This window comes from Momordica charantia (genome assembly GCF_013281855.1).
Source record: "Momordica charantia cultivar OHB3-1 chromosome 2 unlocalized genomic scaffold, Mcharantia_2.0 BLBB01000002.1, whole genome shotgun sequence".
NCBI classification, from domain to species: domain Eukaryota; kingdom Viridiplantae; phylum Streptophyta; class Magnoliopsida; order Cucurbitales; family Cucurbitaceae; genus Momordica; species Momordica charantia.
Window position 1 is genome coordinate 358,282 of NW_028275160.1, and position 16,582 is coordinate 374,863.

The 16,582-nt window shown below is 33.4% G+C and overlaps 1 protein-coding gene, 1 long non-coding RNA gene and 1 pseudogene across 5 annotated transcripts; all 3 read left to right on the forward strand.

The window, feature by feature from the left end:
- The first annotated feature begins 2,909 nt into the window (after window positions 1-2,909).
- Window positions 2,910-4,659, forward strand: LOC148212616 (mogroside IIIx synthase pseudogene; annotated as a pseudogene).
- Window positions 4,660-6,258: 1,599 nt separating this feature from the next.
- Window positions 6,259-13,806, forward strand: LOC111021263 (Polynucleotidyl transferase, ribonuclease H-like superfamily protein). Of its 4 annotated transcripts, none has more exons than XM_022298150.2 (9): window positions 6,262-6,484; window positions 7,331-7,459; window positions 7,930-8,006; window positions 8,785-8,866; window positions 8,989-9,044; window positions 10,382-10,468; window positions 12,625-12,715; window positions 13,174-13,332; window positions 13,536-13,806. In XM_022298150.2, the coding sequence occupies exons 1-8, from the start codon at window positions 6,367-6,369 to the stop codon at window positions 13,287-13,289; spliced, it is 756 nt and encodes a 251-aa protein (XP_022153842.1). In that variant the 5' UTR covers window positions 6,262-6,366; the 3' UTR covers window positions 13,290-13,332; window positions 13,536-13,806. The 4 variants fall into 4 exon arrangements, with proteins under 4 accessions (XP_022153845.1, XP_022153846.1, XP_022153842.1 ...); XM_022298152.2 differs by having other exon boundaries at window positions 13,558-13,806; XM_022298153.2 differs by lacking the exon at window positions 12,625-12,715 and having other exon boundaries at window positions 6,259-6,484.
- A 447-nt stretch (window positions 13,807-14,253) lies between these two features.
- LOC148212617 (uncharacterized) lies at window positions 14,254-16,453 on the forward strand. Its single transcript, XR_015789176.1, has 2 exons — window positions 14,254-15,182; window positions 15,677-16,453. It is a non-coding gene; the product is annotated as an uncharacterized LOC148212617 (long non-coding RNA).
- Window positions 16,454-16,582: the final 129 nt, after the last annotated feature.

Below are 16,582 nucleotides of genomic sequence, written 5' to 3' on the forward strand. Positions count from 1 at the left end.
ATTTTAGGGAATAGACTCAAATTTATTAAATATAGGGCAATTGCAAATATAGCAAAAAAAAATTCAAGGGAATAACAAATTTAGCACAACATTTTAGTTTTGCAAATATAACCAAAAAAAAAAAAACAGAGGTCAAATAATAAAATGTCAAATTTATCTTTGTAGTACTAATATACCACTGATAATAGCAATGATATATATATATAGCAGTGATATATATATATATATATATATATATATATATATATATATATATATATATATATATATATATAATTTACTACTTATTTACAATCGATATATCATTGATATAATTATGATATACACAAATATAACTTTTTATATGATTATAATGATTACTATTTATTGATTTATCACTAACGTATGTGTGATATATATTCGATATGCCTCTGATATACCACTGATATAAAGTTGATATACAATTAATATATTTTTCATATAAGCATGATATCTACTGATATGTATTCTAATATGATTTACCACTCGATTATGATTTTTGTGGATATAAATTTTGATATGATTGATTTACAATACTGATATAACACTTATGTATATGTGATATAATACTTGATATACTTATAATTTACTATTGATATACAAATGTTATACCACTGATATCTACTAGTATAACTTCTTATATGATTATAAGATTCACCAATAATATAACATTGATATATCTGTGATATATATTTAATATGCCTCTAATTTACCACTTATATAATTGTATTATCTATGTGTTAATAGGCGACCGAGTGCTGATGTGTTTTGGTCGGCCATCTATTTTCCAAACATTAATCATGAAGAGAGGACCATCTATTTTCCAAGCATTATTTTTAGAAATAATTTGGTTAATAATATATTTTTAGAATAAGTTTAAAAAAATCATTTTTAAAAAATCTAAATAAAAATATTATCATTCGTGTGAACGTTACAAAACACGTGTCATGAGTGCGGTGGAATATAAATCAATAAAGTAAATAATTCGGGGTTTTGGGCCTTTTTTGTCTTGTGTTTTTATTCCTTTACATTAAAGGAACCATTATTAAAGTTTGACTAACTTTATAGTTAAAAGGACAAAAGAATGATATCTGTGATCACTGTCCACCTCTCTCTCTCATTTTTCTTTTCACAACACGTCGGATCATTAAAGTTTGATGAACTTTATAGTCAAAGGACGAAAGATTGATGATATTTGTGATTACTTTCCACCTCTTTTTTTTTTTTTTTTCTCAATAACACGTGGAGGAAGATTCGAATTTATAACCTCTTAGTTGAAAGTATATGTCAATTATTGTTGAACTTTGTTCGTTTTGACAAATAAACAAGATTGATATTTGTGATTCTTATGAAAAATTAAAAAGTCGAGAGAGATAAAAGAAGGGAGTAAGACGTGATAATAATTTCTATAAAATGTGTATATTTTGTTGTTCAACATTTAATAATAAAATTCCTCCCTACGGTTCAAGTACTTTTTACTGCAGGTTTTTCTTTTTAAATAATCTTTTATTTTAAATTTATTCCAAATATTAACATTCACCAAACTATTTTTCAAAATAACGTTTGAAAATTTGTAAAAAACGACCCATGTCATTTCACACTTTTCTCGTTGCATAACATCATATGTTTTTTTTAATTATGAAATGGGAAGATGACATATTGGCAAAAATATTCATAATTACCCCTATGGTAGAGTGGTTATACACCTCTTCTTTAACAGCGTTTTCCTTTCAAACAAACTAGTGTAATAAAAGACTAATATGTGCTTCATATGGATAGAAATATTACAGTTACGTTAAATATATTTTTATTATTTATAATTAGAGAGCATTGTAAGTAAATAATATTATTAATAAAATAAGTTTAAAATGAAAACAAAAATTATACAAAATCATGAAAAAAACATTTGATCTAATTTAGGCCAATTATTTTTTATAATTCTCCCCCTCAATCTTGATTTTAAATTAATTTATATTTATAGCTTATCAATGTTTTATCATTTTTCTATCATTAAAATCTTCACAATTATTTTCTTGTTTACTATTAATATATATAAATTTAAAGTTTCTTAATTATATTATTAATTTTCTTAGAATAAAGCTTTTAAATTGGTGTGAAAAATGAATGGAAGACACAAAATACAGTGGAGGGAATTAAAAAATTATAAACCCTTTGACATCTCAAAACTATCATATTCTACCATTAAATATAGTTATATATGAATATTTAATTTTACAATTAATTTATGTAAATAAATACACAATTTTTTACATTCTCTAACTTTTCGCATTACATTTATAAGAAAAAATAAAATTAATTTTTGCCTAATTCAACATAGATCAACACTAATATTCTTACTTAAAAAAATTATATTGCAATTATATATTTCTCTTTTAAACAAATGTTACTTATTAAAATTTTTTTTCTAGAATAAAACAACTACTAATTACATAAAAAGAATTTACTATTGAAAAATATATATTTTGTAAGAGAAGATAAATTTTAATAGATAGCATTTATTAAATTTGTTAAAAGAGAAAACAATTCCAATATGAATTTCCATTGAATAGAAAAAGAAAAGAAAAAGTGATAAAGGAAGATTTAAACCCAAGAATTAAAAAGTAAATGCACAACTATATATTATACCAAAGTGATAATTATTTATATATATTTGTGGTATATGTCGTCTCCTCCTCAAGAAACAACATGCCATAATTAAAAAGAAAAAAAACACACACGCGCGATGCAATTGCAAAGCGTGAAGTGACATCGATAGTTCAATTTTCTATGTATTTTTCTTAAAAAAAAATTGGTTAATGATATATATTTAGAAAAAGTTTAAAATAAAACATTATTAAAAAAAAAAAAAACGGGATTGTTCCTTACAATAGTTAATTGAACAGTGGTTAGCGCGTCAGTTCAGTGGGAAGGGAAAGACCATCAAGTTAACACGTGGGACACGCATCAGTTCAATTCAACTAACTCCTCCCTAAACAAATATTGTATCAACCTTTTTTGGTGCTTTCAAATTATTAAATATGTATCATCCTCTTTGCCATCTTCCACATTGAAGAGCTAGCAGAGAGTGTTGGCATGGAAGGCCAGCATAATGAGCAACAATCTAAGCAAACCAGTACACCTACACGCATCAACGTTTTGATGCTTCCATGGCTTGGTTATGGGCATCTCACAGCTTTCATGGAGCTGGCCAAAGCCCTGTGCGTCTCCACCAGGAACAACTCCCACTTCCACATCTACTTCTGCTCCACCCATGTTTGCATTCAAGCCATTAAACCAAGGCTAAATAAGCTTCCGAATTCTTCTTCGGCGGCTTCCATCCAATTTGTGGAATTGGATCTCCCTTTTTCTCCTCACTTCGATCTCCCTCCCCACCTCCACACCACCAATGCCCTCCCCTCTCACCTTATCCCCACCCTCTTCCAAGCCTTCTCCTCCGCCGCCAAAAACTTTGAGGCAATTCTACAAGCACTTGCCCCGCATCTCCTCATTTACGACTCTCTCCAACCTTGGGCACCTCAAATCGCCTCCTCCCTCAAACTCCCTGTCCATGCCATCAACTTCAGTCCTGTCGGGGCCTCACTCCTCTCTCGCGTCCTTCACGCCATGACCCCACATTCTTCCAGACCAACCACTACTCCCGGCGCCGGTTCCCAACAATTTGACCTCCAATGCGTGGAAGCAATGCTGGGTTGCTGGAGTCTTTCGTCCAGCTTCGTTTTGGTCAATAGTTTCAGAGAGCTGGAGGGGAAGTATTTGGATCACGTCCCGGCTATCCTCAACAAGAAAGTTGTCCCGATTGGCCCTTTAGCCTACGAACCGACGAGCGTTCAGGAGGAGGATGAAGATGCAGAATATGGGAGCATCAAAAAGTGGCTGGACAAGAAGGAAGCGTCCTCCACCGTCTTCGTTTCGTTCGGAAGCGAGTGCTTCCCGACGAAGGAAGAAATGGAGGAGATAGGACATGGATTGGAAGAGAGTGGCGCAAATTTCATATGGGTGGTTAGGGTTCCAAAAGAGGAGACGAACAGGAGCAGGAGCGGGATCATTGAACTGGCAGAGGGGTTCGTGGAGAGGGCGGGAGAGGAGAGGGGGATGGTGGTGGAGGATTGGGCGCCGCAGGGGAGGATACTGAAACATAAGAGCATAGGGGGATTTGTGAGTCACTGCGGATGGAACTCGGTGATGGAGAGCGTGAGGTTGGGGATTCCGATCATAGGGGTTCCGATGCGGGCGGATCAGCCGTACAACGCGGCGGTGGTGGAGGAAGCAGGGGTGGGGGTGGAGGCGAAGCGAGATGCGGAGGGCAGAATCCAAAGAGCCGAAATCGGCAACGCCATCAAACAGGTACTGGCCGCCACACAAGATGGGACTGTGAGGAAGAAAGTAAGAGAGTTGAGTGAAATCGTGAGGAGAAATGGAGATGGTAAGATTGATGAGATGGTGGATCTAATATGTGATCTCTTGCGCCATAACCCTAAAATCTGACTCCCTCTCCCTCTGATCCCTGCCATGCAAATCGATCCATGTTTTGGAGCTGAATAAGGAGGTTCTGTTATGTTATCCTATCCTCCGTATCCGTTAGAAGCTTTTACTTTTAAATTTAAAATTCTTTCCTTTTTAGTACAAGATGATGTGGGTGGGGTGGGAAATTAACTCCGATACTACAAATATATCCGATGCCAGTTTCCGCTCATGAGTTGTTAATGTCGTCAGTCAGCGTGTTAGCCGTCTCGTGCGGTGCACGAATGATTTTGCCTAGGAAAATAACAATTATCTAAAATTTTAAATTTTAAAAAATAATTTTTTTTATACTGACATTTTTTCAAATCAAACGTTAATTTTTTTTTTAATATTTGTTATGCATTTTATTAGTATCTAAATAGTGCTTGTTCACTTTTTAGATTGCAAAATTCCATAACAATTTTATGGAAACATAATCCAACCAAATAGATATTCCTTCACTCCATTTAATTTAGTAAATAAGAAAACAAAAAATATTATATGAATTATCTATCAAATAGGTTTGAACTTTCAAATTTGTGTTATTTGGCCATTTAACTTTCAATTTTGTAGTTAATAAATCCTTGATCTTATCGGCATTCTGAAAAATTCACGAATTTATTAGTTACAAAATTAAAAGTTTAGGATCATATTAGACAAGAAAAAAAAATCTAATTTTATGTTTATCATATCAATTAATTTAAAAAATGTCGAGTATTTCATGAATTTATTAGATACAAAATTAAAAATTAAATAATTTATTATATATTCTTTCTCATTCTTTCCTTTTCTCTCTCTCTCAGGTCACTTCATTATTTTTCCATTTATTTTAAAATAATTTATCTTGATGATTGCAAATTTCACTATCCTCAAATTAATTTTTTCTCCCTCGAAAACTTTCTAGAATATGTATAGTTTAATTCATTAAAAAGTTATATTATCGTAACTTTTTATTTTCACAACTATACAAATAGTTTTTCCTTATTTTTTCTCCCATTTTTTTTTTCATCAAAGCTTGAGCTTCTTTTTTGTTTCGGTTTATTTTTCTACTTTAGTCAGTGTCTTCTGTTTTCTTATATTTATTTAGATTATTTGATCCAATACTCAACTTTTAGTTTTTGTTTTTCCCAATGCAATGTTGATAATTGTTATTTTAAACTATAATTGATTACTGACCGTATTTAAATAATAAATGTAATTTATTAAAAAATTCGAATGTTAATTTATTAAAATAATCAATATAATTGATTATTTACAATATTTGAATCGAAAGATGACATGCTTGCTGTTTTTTTTTATCATTTTATTTTTCAACGACTCAAATAAGAAATAAAAAAAACCATGAATATGTGTGTTTTTTAGGACAAAAATTTAAGTAATTGAAAATTAATATTTGTAGTCAAACTAACTGAATTAGTGAATGACGAAATTGATTGAGATGTCGATTTTACGAGATAAATATAGAAAAAAAATTTGACGAGGTAAACATTGAAAGGTAAAAAACTAAATTATAATAAAAATTTTAACTATTTAATTACTTTTTATATTTTTAAACATTAAAATTAAAACTATCAAATTTCACGTACTAATTTTATAAAATACAGCAAAATCAAAATACGATAATTTTGTTTAGAAAAAAATTTAATATATAAATATAATTTGGTATTATATAAGATTTCAAATAATTCAAATTAACCACGGAATCCAGGATTTAAAAACCTTTATTGAAAATTTAAGAGGCAGTTTGAAAGAATACGACCTTGGCGTCGGAGAGGGAAGTTGGGCCATTTGAGGCGGAAGAACTCACAATAATACTCCCCGACGAAGATGCAGTCGCTCGTAAACGCATTCTCAGTACTGGAGCTCGATGCCGAAGACGATCAAATTCCTGCTCTCTCTACTTTCTCCAAACCTGACGCTACCGCTTCTTCCTCTTCAAAAACAGGTTTCCTCGATTATTTCCCCCCACCTCTCTATCTATTTAAAGGTTCTGTTTGTTGTTGCAAGTCATTAGTTGTTATGAACTTACAATTTGATTTAGGGTGTTATTTTCGTTGGTAAGTGTCCTACTTTACTAGTGCAAGGTTGAAGATTCTGGAGACTTCAGGAGTTGGATTACCTTCCGTTGTAGGAATTAGGTTCATGTAGTTTCTTCAGCCGTACTATATTTTTGAAGCGATTTAGAAAGAAATTATTTTTCTGCCTGCCCAGTTTCAAATTCGACGGTTTGGTGGATGTTCACATTTCACGAGGAAGAAAACTTGGTTCGATCTTCGAACCCTGTACCTAAACTGCCAACTTTAAATTATTTCAACTAAAGCATAATTGAAAAAGTATTAGCATATAAGAAACGACATAGCTTCATGATTAAGTTTTTCACTTACGTGCTTGCTGTAGACTAGACCCTTGAGACCCTATTACATTTACATTTTTTTTAATACAACACGGGGGGTGAGAATTAATTAGCTCAACTGGTTGGCTTTGCTTTACTACTCGCTGGCTTTACGTATTTCGTTACAAGGTTGCTTCATTCAGTTGCTCTGTTCTGTCAGTTTCAAGTTTTGGAACAATGCTATTATTTTGAACTTTCATATGTTATGTTTTGCATTTATGTCTCTGACAAAATTTATCGGTTCATTTCAAAGGACCTTCTGTAGTGACTTCACTTGTGAATATATAAGCGTATTGATGGTAGAGAGTATTTCTTTTTCTATAGTAGATCCTCTCCCATCTGATACTTAAAAAAAAAAGAATGTAGAATATGACCTTGTGATTTGATTAATTGAATCAGGAAAAAGCAAGAAGGAAGTTGATATCTCTGGTGATATTCCGACGGGAGAAAGACAGAAACAAAGTCTACTAGATGTGGCTGCAGAAGACTACAAATTGCCCCTTGTTTGGATTGACCTGGAAATGACTGGTAGCAATTAACAACTAATAAATATGCTTTAAACTTTTAAAACATGCATTCAGGAGTGTAGATTATATGAAATTCCTTTCCTCTTTTCTTTGCTTTCCATGGGAGGGATGGATAATAATGTAGAGATTTCAAAATGCTATCCTACGATGATGAAGGCTATGGTCGATACATTTTAAGGGCACTGTTTGCTAATTTTTTTATTCACACTATGAGGACTGAGGAGGAGGCTTTGGTGTTTTATGATTTGATATTGAAATCCATTTCAATTTTATCTTCGCACAAGGGTCATTTGTCTTTGATGGATTAGATATTCAACATCTATATCTTTTTGGTTTAAATTTTATGCTCCCTATTATTCTTTCAGTCTTATCTTTTTTGGTGGAAATTATAAAAGTTTATTTCCGTAACAACTAAGTTGAGTTTTTAACTTCTAATGACATTTTCTCTCTTGACTTACACTTACTATGCAGGTTTAAATGTAGAAACAGATAGAATACTGGAGATTGCTTGTATAGTTACCAATGGCAATCTGACCAAATTGGCCGAGGTATCCTTGCTATTGGCTATCCAACAGTGATTTTACATAAATGCCTTTGCCCAGTCTTTGTTTGTGTTATTGTATCTTATACCTCCTCGAACTTCACTACACCTTATACAGCTAACAACCGTTTGCATGCTTGTTGATGTTATTTTGTTCAGCAAACATTCACGTGTGTATGTGCACCTGAGGTTTCCATGTATAGTCTAATGCCTTGCTTTTGTGAAGATTTTACCTCAAATATTCACGTGTGTGTAGAATGTCTACAAGAATTTACCAAAAACAGCAGGACAATTAGGTTTCGGTATTGAATATAAGTCTGGATGTATTATATTCCCAAACTTTGGATAAGTTGTAGACGTTAAGATGATATTCATTGGCCACAATATTTAACTTGGAGAAAGGTATTAATGGAAGAAGAAGAATTGAATAAAATAACTCACCCTTTATTTTTAAATTAAAGGAACAGGCTGTACCCCCTCTGACCATTGCCAAATACTTGTTTTTTGCATTACCTACAGTTTCACCCTTTATTTAATCTATTTTGCCGCTATTTGTTGTTGTCACTGTTTATTATTGGTTATCTAATTTATATTTATCAATAGCTTTCTTTAAATGATGAACGAAAAAACGAAATGTGATATAGGCATATAGATTTGATAATAAATTTGACCTCAATATACCAGTCTTTGCATAAGCCTATAACAAGCGAAGATCAAAAGTTTGAAATATTTGTGCCTGCATCACTTATTTTTTCTTCATTATGTTTTCAAATTTATGTTTCTAGGGTCCTGATTTAGTGATTCACCAATCAAAAGAATGTCTAGAAAAAATGGGAGAATGGTGTCAAACTCATCATGCAGCCAGTGGTAAGAACCAACAAGCTGAATCAATATAGCACTTTGTTGCATTTTAATGGCTTCTGGTTTTCTGCCTTAACGTTTTTGTTTGGTGATGAAACAATTTGCGGTTTAACACTGTCATGATTCAGGATTGACAAAAAAAGTGTTACGAAGTACAATTAGTGAACGAGAAGCCGAAAAACAGGTTTGTAAAAATTTATCTAATGCTTAGGCTTCTCTCCTTTGGATGTGATTTTTTTTATTAGTATTAATATTTATTTATGTGATTTAATCTATATACTATTGTGATAAATTTTCTGGTGCCTTTCGGCCATATGCATGCTAGAACTCTTACGGTTGCACTCTGTTGCACATGGAAAATTGTCCTTTTATTTACAAAGTTTCTCTAAAAAATCTTGGATGTCCTTGTATCTAAGCACAGATAGTATGAATCTGCTATCTTACTTCATGTTTTAGTACCGATGGCCGTTATCATATTTTTGTAAGAAACAAATTTTATAAAATGAAATGTACAAGGGAGGGAAAAACAACCCACGATCAGGCAGTTATAAAAAGGCTTCTCATTTGGTAATTATAGAGGAGATATAATAATTACAAATGGAAAAAAAAGTTTGACCAGGTGCACCAGAAAAAATTACAAGAGCGAACAGAAATACTTAGATCCTAGAGTTCATTCCTTAGCATATCATTTCCTTGGAACACTATTCTATTTTCTCAACCCAAGATTATAAAGCATTATACAAACACCACTCGACCAAAGCTGTATGGCTCTCATTTCAAAATTATGATGAAGCGTTAAATAGAAAAGTATTTCTTTAAAAAACTAAATAAAATAAAGTCTTAGATACTTCTAGGAAGAGCTACCTGATCACCAAAAACCCGAAAGAGCTTGTATCATAGGTTGATAGAATAACTGAATATGGATGTCAATGGGAAAATCTTGATTACTCCTTACCTAAATACACCAACTAAACTGAGTTTCAATGGTTCCTCAGCTCAATTTTATCATTAATATTGTTCTCACTTCTCTCAAGGCACAGAGACCAAATAAAGACTTTCCATCACTTCAGCATTATGGATTTCGTGGAGCCCTTGCAAAAACCATGGTTAATAGCATTGTTTGATCCACTGAAAGTTCTAAAAGAGAATTAACACAAAAATAACACGGGACATCAAGCTTCCAGAGATGATAATCTGGATGGAGAGATTTAGAAGTGTGAAGGAAAAGAGATCAGAACCAATTAGCACCACTGACATTCTATACAATTCTTAATGGATTTGTTTATACTGTCAAGAAGGCCAAATAATTTCGGTTATGTAGCTGCTAGGGGAACAAATTGCACCTAGCAATCATATAGACATGATTGAGTGATCTTAGTTAAAAATAGAATGCCAATGGCATTTGGAAGACCTGTAATTATACTTTTTAGCAATCATTAACAAGACCATAAATGTGCGTGTAATCTGGTTAATATCTATTTATTTGCTCAAGCTTTATGGAATAACTATGTAATTGTGCAGGTTATAGAATTTGTGAAGAAATATGTCGGTAGCTACACTCCACTGTTGGCTGGCAATTCAGTTTATACAGATTTTATTTTTTTAAAGGTAATCTCGCTGCAATATTCTTTTGTTGGCTGGCAATTCAGTTTAACAGATTTTATTTTTTTATAGGTAATCTCACTGCAATATTCTTTATATTGTCATAATATCACGTACACATATCATTGGCTTGAACTGCAAATAGTGTGTTTAGATTAATAAGTCAACGTTCCAATTTAGTCAATATACAATATACATTTTTGAACAAGATTCTATGTAATTAATTATTTACTGACTACTTTTTGGGGACTGTCTTTGATGCTCTCTCCTGGGTTATTTATTTTTTAGCAACTTTTTCTTGCTTTCATTTACCTTAATGAAGACTGTGTTACCTTGACAATAAGAAATGTATATTAGTTAGCATACAAATACAACGGTATTTCAAAAAGTTTTAGGTCATGCCTAATCTATCTGGATTTGTAAATTTCTCTTGAATTCTAATTTACTCAGCATTTTGAGAATTTTTTGGTAGGATTGTCAGGGCATTCTATCTATTGATGTTCCTTGTAATGCAACAGAGAAATTTATGAAGAATAAGGTTAATGGTTTTCCTTGAGATATGTGATTATATTTTCCCTCCTTTTTAGTTTCTCTCTTCCTACTTGTACCCTCTTCATTCTTCTCTCTACTCGCCCTTTTTTTTATTGGTAGAGGTTGCACTGCTACTTGACCATCCCATCCATGTAGCATTTAACATTTTATTGGCACATGGAGTAATCTACCTCCCAATGGAGTAACGAAAAAACCAATTTAATTTGAGTATATTAAAAAATGCAAATAAACTAGGGGCATAGAATTTTGCTAAATCTAGAGCCTCTACCCAACTGATATTCCTTTAAATAGCTTACTGTTACTTTCTAACCATATTCGGCAAATGGAAGCTTTTTGTTCGTCAAGCCTCAGGGTCTTGGCCTTTTTTTCTGAATCTATGCCCACAAAATACTTGCCCAATAAGGACGTCAAAGTCATGGTGTTCCCTCCCTCAAAGCAAAGAGCCCACAACAAGAACTTTATTTTCTCGAGGCAACTTGTCTTATATAGCACTCACTAGATCCTTTCTTAAGCATAAGAGCTGAGCCCAATAATGCACCAAATGACGTTAAATAAAAAAGATATCAGATTGCATAAGCTTCCATACTCCCATTATGTTCCCTTGTTTATATGTACACTGTCCAGCTAACGAAGCAACATGAGGAGCTCCACTCACTTATCCCCCTGTTTAGATTTCTTCCAGCCAAAATATTCCATGAATTAGTGCCTTCGACCCATATTTTCTTAAACATAATTAAATCGACCTAAAAGTTTAAGCTGATGGATTAAGGTAAAATTAATTATTCGTATCTAGCACTCCTCCTCACTTGCGGGCTTGAAAATTGCACAAGGCCCGACGAGTGGAAATCAATAATAAATAGGGAGGAAATGACCACATAGGGATTCGAACACAAGATTTCTTGCTCTGATACCATATTAAAAATGATTAAACCACGTTTTTGTTTCTCATAAATATTAGTTAGTATCTGATGCCATTGTTCGTTAGATTGTCATGGGAATCGCTGAAACCATTTTGTTAAAAATAAATCATTTATTCTTCTTCTGTCGCTAATGCCTAATCTATTACTGTATTCTGGTTGTGGGACTGTATTCCAATTGACTGACATAGCATACTCTCTAGGATTGAACACATGACCTTTGAGATAATAAACAAACAAGGGAACCACTGTTCCACAATCCTTTTATTTAACTGGCATAACATACTCTTCTTGTTGCCTACTTGACATTGAGTAAGCTTGCCTCCCTTGATTAACAAAAGTTCTGCACTTCCTGAACTTTCTCGGTGCTCATTTGATGATGGGATACCAAAATTCTACCTTTTTAAGATTTTCTACCAAAGGTATGCACCAGAAAGACAGTCTCTCTCTACTTCCTAAATACAACCCTTCTCACGTCCGCACCACTAATGAAACTTGGCAAAATGCCTGATTTACCGTGTACCTGCCCCTTCCGAGCTGGTAGCCTTATTATGTCTCTTATTATTCATCAATTTCTTTGGTAGTTGTGCGTGCTCTTCTTTGTTTGAAGATATCTGCTTCATCTTCTTTAACCTTTCATAAATGCTGGTTTGCAAAGTTGTTTGTCGTAACGACCAGTTTTCTTCCCTTCAGAAATACATGCCAGATTTAGCTGGACTTTTCTCACATGTACTTGTTGACGTCAGTAGTGTTAAGGCTCTATGCTGTCGCTGGTATCCAAAAGGTAAAGTTCTTGAAAAGTGAGGTTTCTTTTGGTTTCTGAGAAAATGACAGGCGTGTTGTTCTGAATTTTCTTTCGTCATTGTTGTCGTCGTCATTTTTTTCTACATATCTAAGAAATCCGTATGTCTACCAGAAGAAAATCGATACTATTACTTATTGCCTCATGGAATTCTGAGTTGATTTTCTTGCTATGACTATCTAATATCACTTCTCAAAGAGATTCAGATGGCTTGTTAAGTTTTATAAGCACTATACTCCATGGTCCCCTCTGCTGGATCAAATATTTACTTCATTCATAACAAAACAAGGAATGATAATTTTTAGCCGTTTTTAGGAATTTGTTGACTGTTAGTCAGTATGAATGTTTTGCTTAAATAAACGAAACATAGACTCACCTTGGAACATTTGGTTATTCAACTACTTGTCTATCTATACATTAACAACTCATTTCCTTTTCAGATCAGAAGAAAGCCCCACATAAAGAGAATAAACACAGGGCTATGGACGATATCAGAGAAAGCATTATGGAACTCAAATATTACAAGGAAAATATATTTAAGAAGTCTAAAAAGTGATGCAAGATGAGGCACCACAACCACAAGATTGTCTGTCTGAACGGTACGGAGGTTTTAATTTAAAATTCCACTCTATCATTCATCTCCTTGTTCAATTGTGTATACTGTATTATGCTGTTGTGATTTAAGTGGGTGCTCGTAGACTTGTACATATTAAGAGATGTCTTTCCTCTCTAAATTTGAGCACTTTAAGATGTATATTATTTCTAACTTATTGCGTATGATGAAAGTTCTATTGTTGAACAGATTTGAATCTATTCATTTCCAGTGTAGTTGCTGGAGACATTGCTTGGAGCCGCCATGGTATGAGAGGATTTTAAGCACATGGCATCTCAAATAGATTATCTGCTTTTAAATTGAAGAATACATGCGGAATGAATTATTTATGATAGGTGGTCATGTATATTGTAATTTTTTTTCCTTTTAATTCTGTGAGGTATACAATTAACTGTGGAAAAAATGTGAATTTGCTGGATATGTTTAAAATAAATACTTGTGTGAGTAATGATTTTCTTGAGCATAGTTTTCCAATATTTATAAGATATTACTCTTAAAGATCATAGGTTGGATTTTACAATCTATTTATTCAATTTTATATTTAGTTTGAATGATCACGAATTTGCAAAATCAAGAAAAGAAACCATTCATTTTCGTTATCTTTTGCTGCTACTTTTACCAGAATCAGCACAGGTGAGTTGGTAGTATGTGAACATTCACAGGCTTTATGAAGGTGGGAAATCATTTCTAAAATAAAGGTATTATTTGGAAAATAGGAAACCAAAAAGTTTCAACAATTATTTTTTTTTTCTTTTTATATCTGTGAGTTCGGATCGTGCACTTGAATCCATCTTACTATATTTGGTTGTTATACAATGTGATATGAAATGTTAAGTGAGTGGTATCATGGCAAATCAGGATAGTTTTGTAATAATCAAGTTGGCCGGCAGCTAAAACAATCCAACATTTGTTAGATGATTAGTAAAAAAAAAAAAATGAATTTCTTATGCGAATTTGTACGTGTTAAAAAATGAGTGAAAATTATAAAATTTTAAAATGAATTTAAAATTTCGAACAGTATCACCCAAAGCACATTTCGAAACCCTAATTCCATCATTCGATTTCGGCCTCGAACTTTACATTCCCATTTCATGGACGAAAGCTCTCAACGTACTGCTATAGTGCTGTCCACCACCATTTTCGTTGCTTTCTTCTTCCTGTGGCTACCAGCGTCATAAAGAAGACCACCACAGGTCACTCTTATCAGATACTCTCACTGGTTTTTGGATAGTTCGGTTTCCCTTTCGACGAATTGAGCTGATTTTAGTAAATTCAGTCAGATATGATCCCAACTTTCGTGTTACTTTGCTTCTTTCACAGGTTGAATTGACTCTGCTTGATTTTCAGAAATTTTATGAGACCTCGTTTCTGTTTTTATATATTTTTCCCCTGCCCGGGTGCAACATCGCGAATTATAATCTGTTGAATTTGAACGTCTTTGATTTTTGTATTTGACATGACTGACGTTATTCCAAATTGTAGACCCAGAAAATGACAGATAAACAACCAACTTTACTAACTAAACACCATTTACAAATGGAGAAAAGATCACCAAATTATGACTGGGCTAATATGCCCCAAAATGTGAGGTCATATGTACTTCTGTGGAAATTTCAGGATGGATTAACCCATGGTGAGTTTGCAAATATTTGGTTACTGTTATGTTGTAGGTTTAACTTATGGAAGAAACTATTCTCTCGGAAAAAAATGAAAATACAAGAAGAAGAGGACAAGGAGAAAAAACCCCAAGCTACAATGGGAATGATCTTCAACTAGTCAACAACTAAAAAGAGGATGAATGCGAAGCTCTACGGTAATTGAAAGCCATCCAAAAAAGTATGTCTTCCTTTCCCTTTATTTCCTATCATACATATGATAGATCTGTTAGAGGTATCTAAAGGTCTAAGAAGCAAGGCCCACATGATAGAGCAGATTCATTTCAATAACTTAGTTCTGCTTTGAGATTTTGGTCCTCTGCTTCAAGGAAAGCAAAGTCAAGTCAGGAGCGAATAAAAGTTGTAGGGGATTCCTGGGACCACAATCTAGAATCCTGCCTGTCGAATATGAAACTTGTATGATCCAAATATAACTAAGGAAGTGACCAATCTAGAGTTTTACCCATGTCATTTTTTTTATCTAAAAAACAAAATTATGTGATGTTAGTAGTCATTAAAGCTATCATTAGTCGCAAAGTTGAGTAAGAGTATGAATATCTTTGTTGTGATATATTCCCGCCTGTTATACGTAACATGAACGTTCACGTGAGAGCTGACCTGTGGAAATGTAATGTCAAGTACTTAAATCCGTTTGATTTAGTCTTGAATTTGCAGCATATAGCTCAAATATTGGTGGACAAATTCTGGACTCAAGGAGATGTCTCCAGCGTCTAGATTTAATATTAAGGATAGAAAGTCTAACAAAGAGAACACTAGAAGGCGACTCAGATGCCTTCAGGACCCGCCGGTGCGAAAACTGTGTCCAAGCTAGTACAGACAATCCACTTTTGAGAACTTTCAGTACTGTTGGCTGCAGCATCACCTCATCCCTCCAATGGATAATTTCTAAACATGGATGTCAGCGATGAACCTGTTCTGGAACCTCACTTAATTCTGTGGTTAAGTGCGATTCTATTTCTAATAACAATAGGTGGTATGGGTACTTTGAAGATCACAGAGATAAAACATCTGGTTCTTCCTAGAAACAATTCCTGGAGCTGACAATGATGAACAAGAGAGAATTCGTCGGAAGAATGAAGAGAAGCCTCAACGACAGAGGCAAGCTCAGGAGCAATGTAATGGCTGCCTCATGTCATGAAAGCTGGAAGCACTTAGCAAACCAATGGGATTTCTGCATGAACATGCAACCATTTCTCACATGGTTAATGAAGGCAGAGTGGAGGAACTGGTTTCATGGCTTTTTCCTTCCAAGAGATTAAGACTTCAATATGGTTTAATTTGAAAATTGATATCTCAGAAGATGTTGCTCGTGTTTGATCAAAGGTTTACATTGGCTAGATGAGAATCATAGCCAATGAGAGTAATATCTCCATTAGTACGAGGACTTTTAGATAAAATCAAAAGTAAATGAGAACTTATGTTAAAAGTGAACGATATCATATCATTAAATCAAAGTACAAATGGGTAAGAAAGAAGCTGAAAGGGAAATTATAGTCTGTGAAGAAGGCAGAAGAAAGAAACTTTGAGATGACTGAAACCCAGTGTCGAACGGCTTAGATG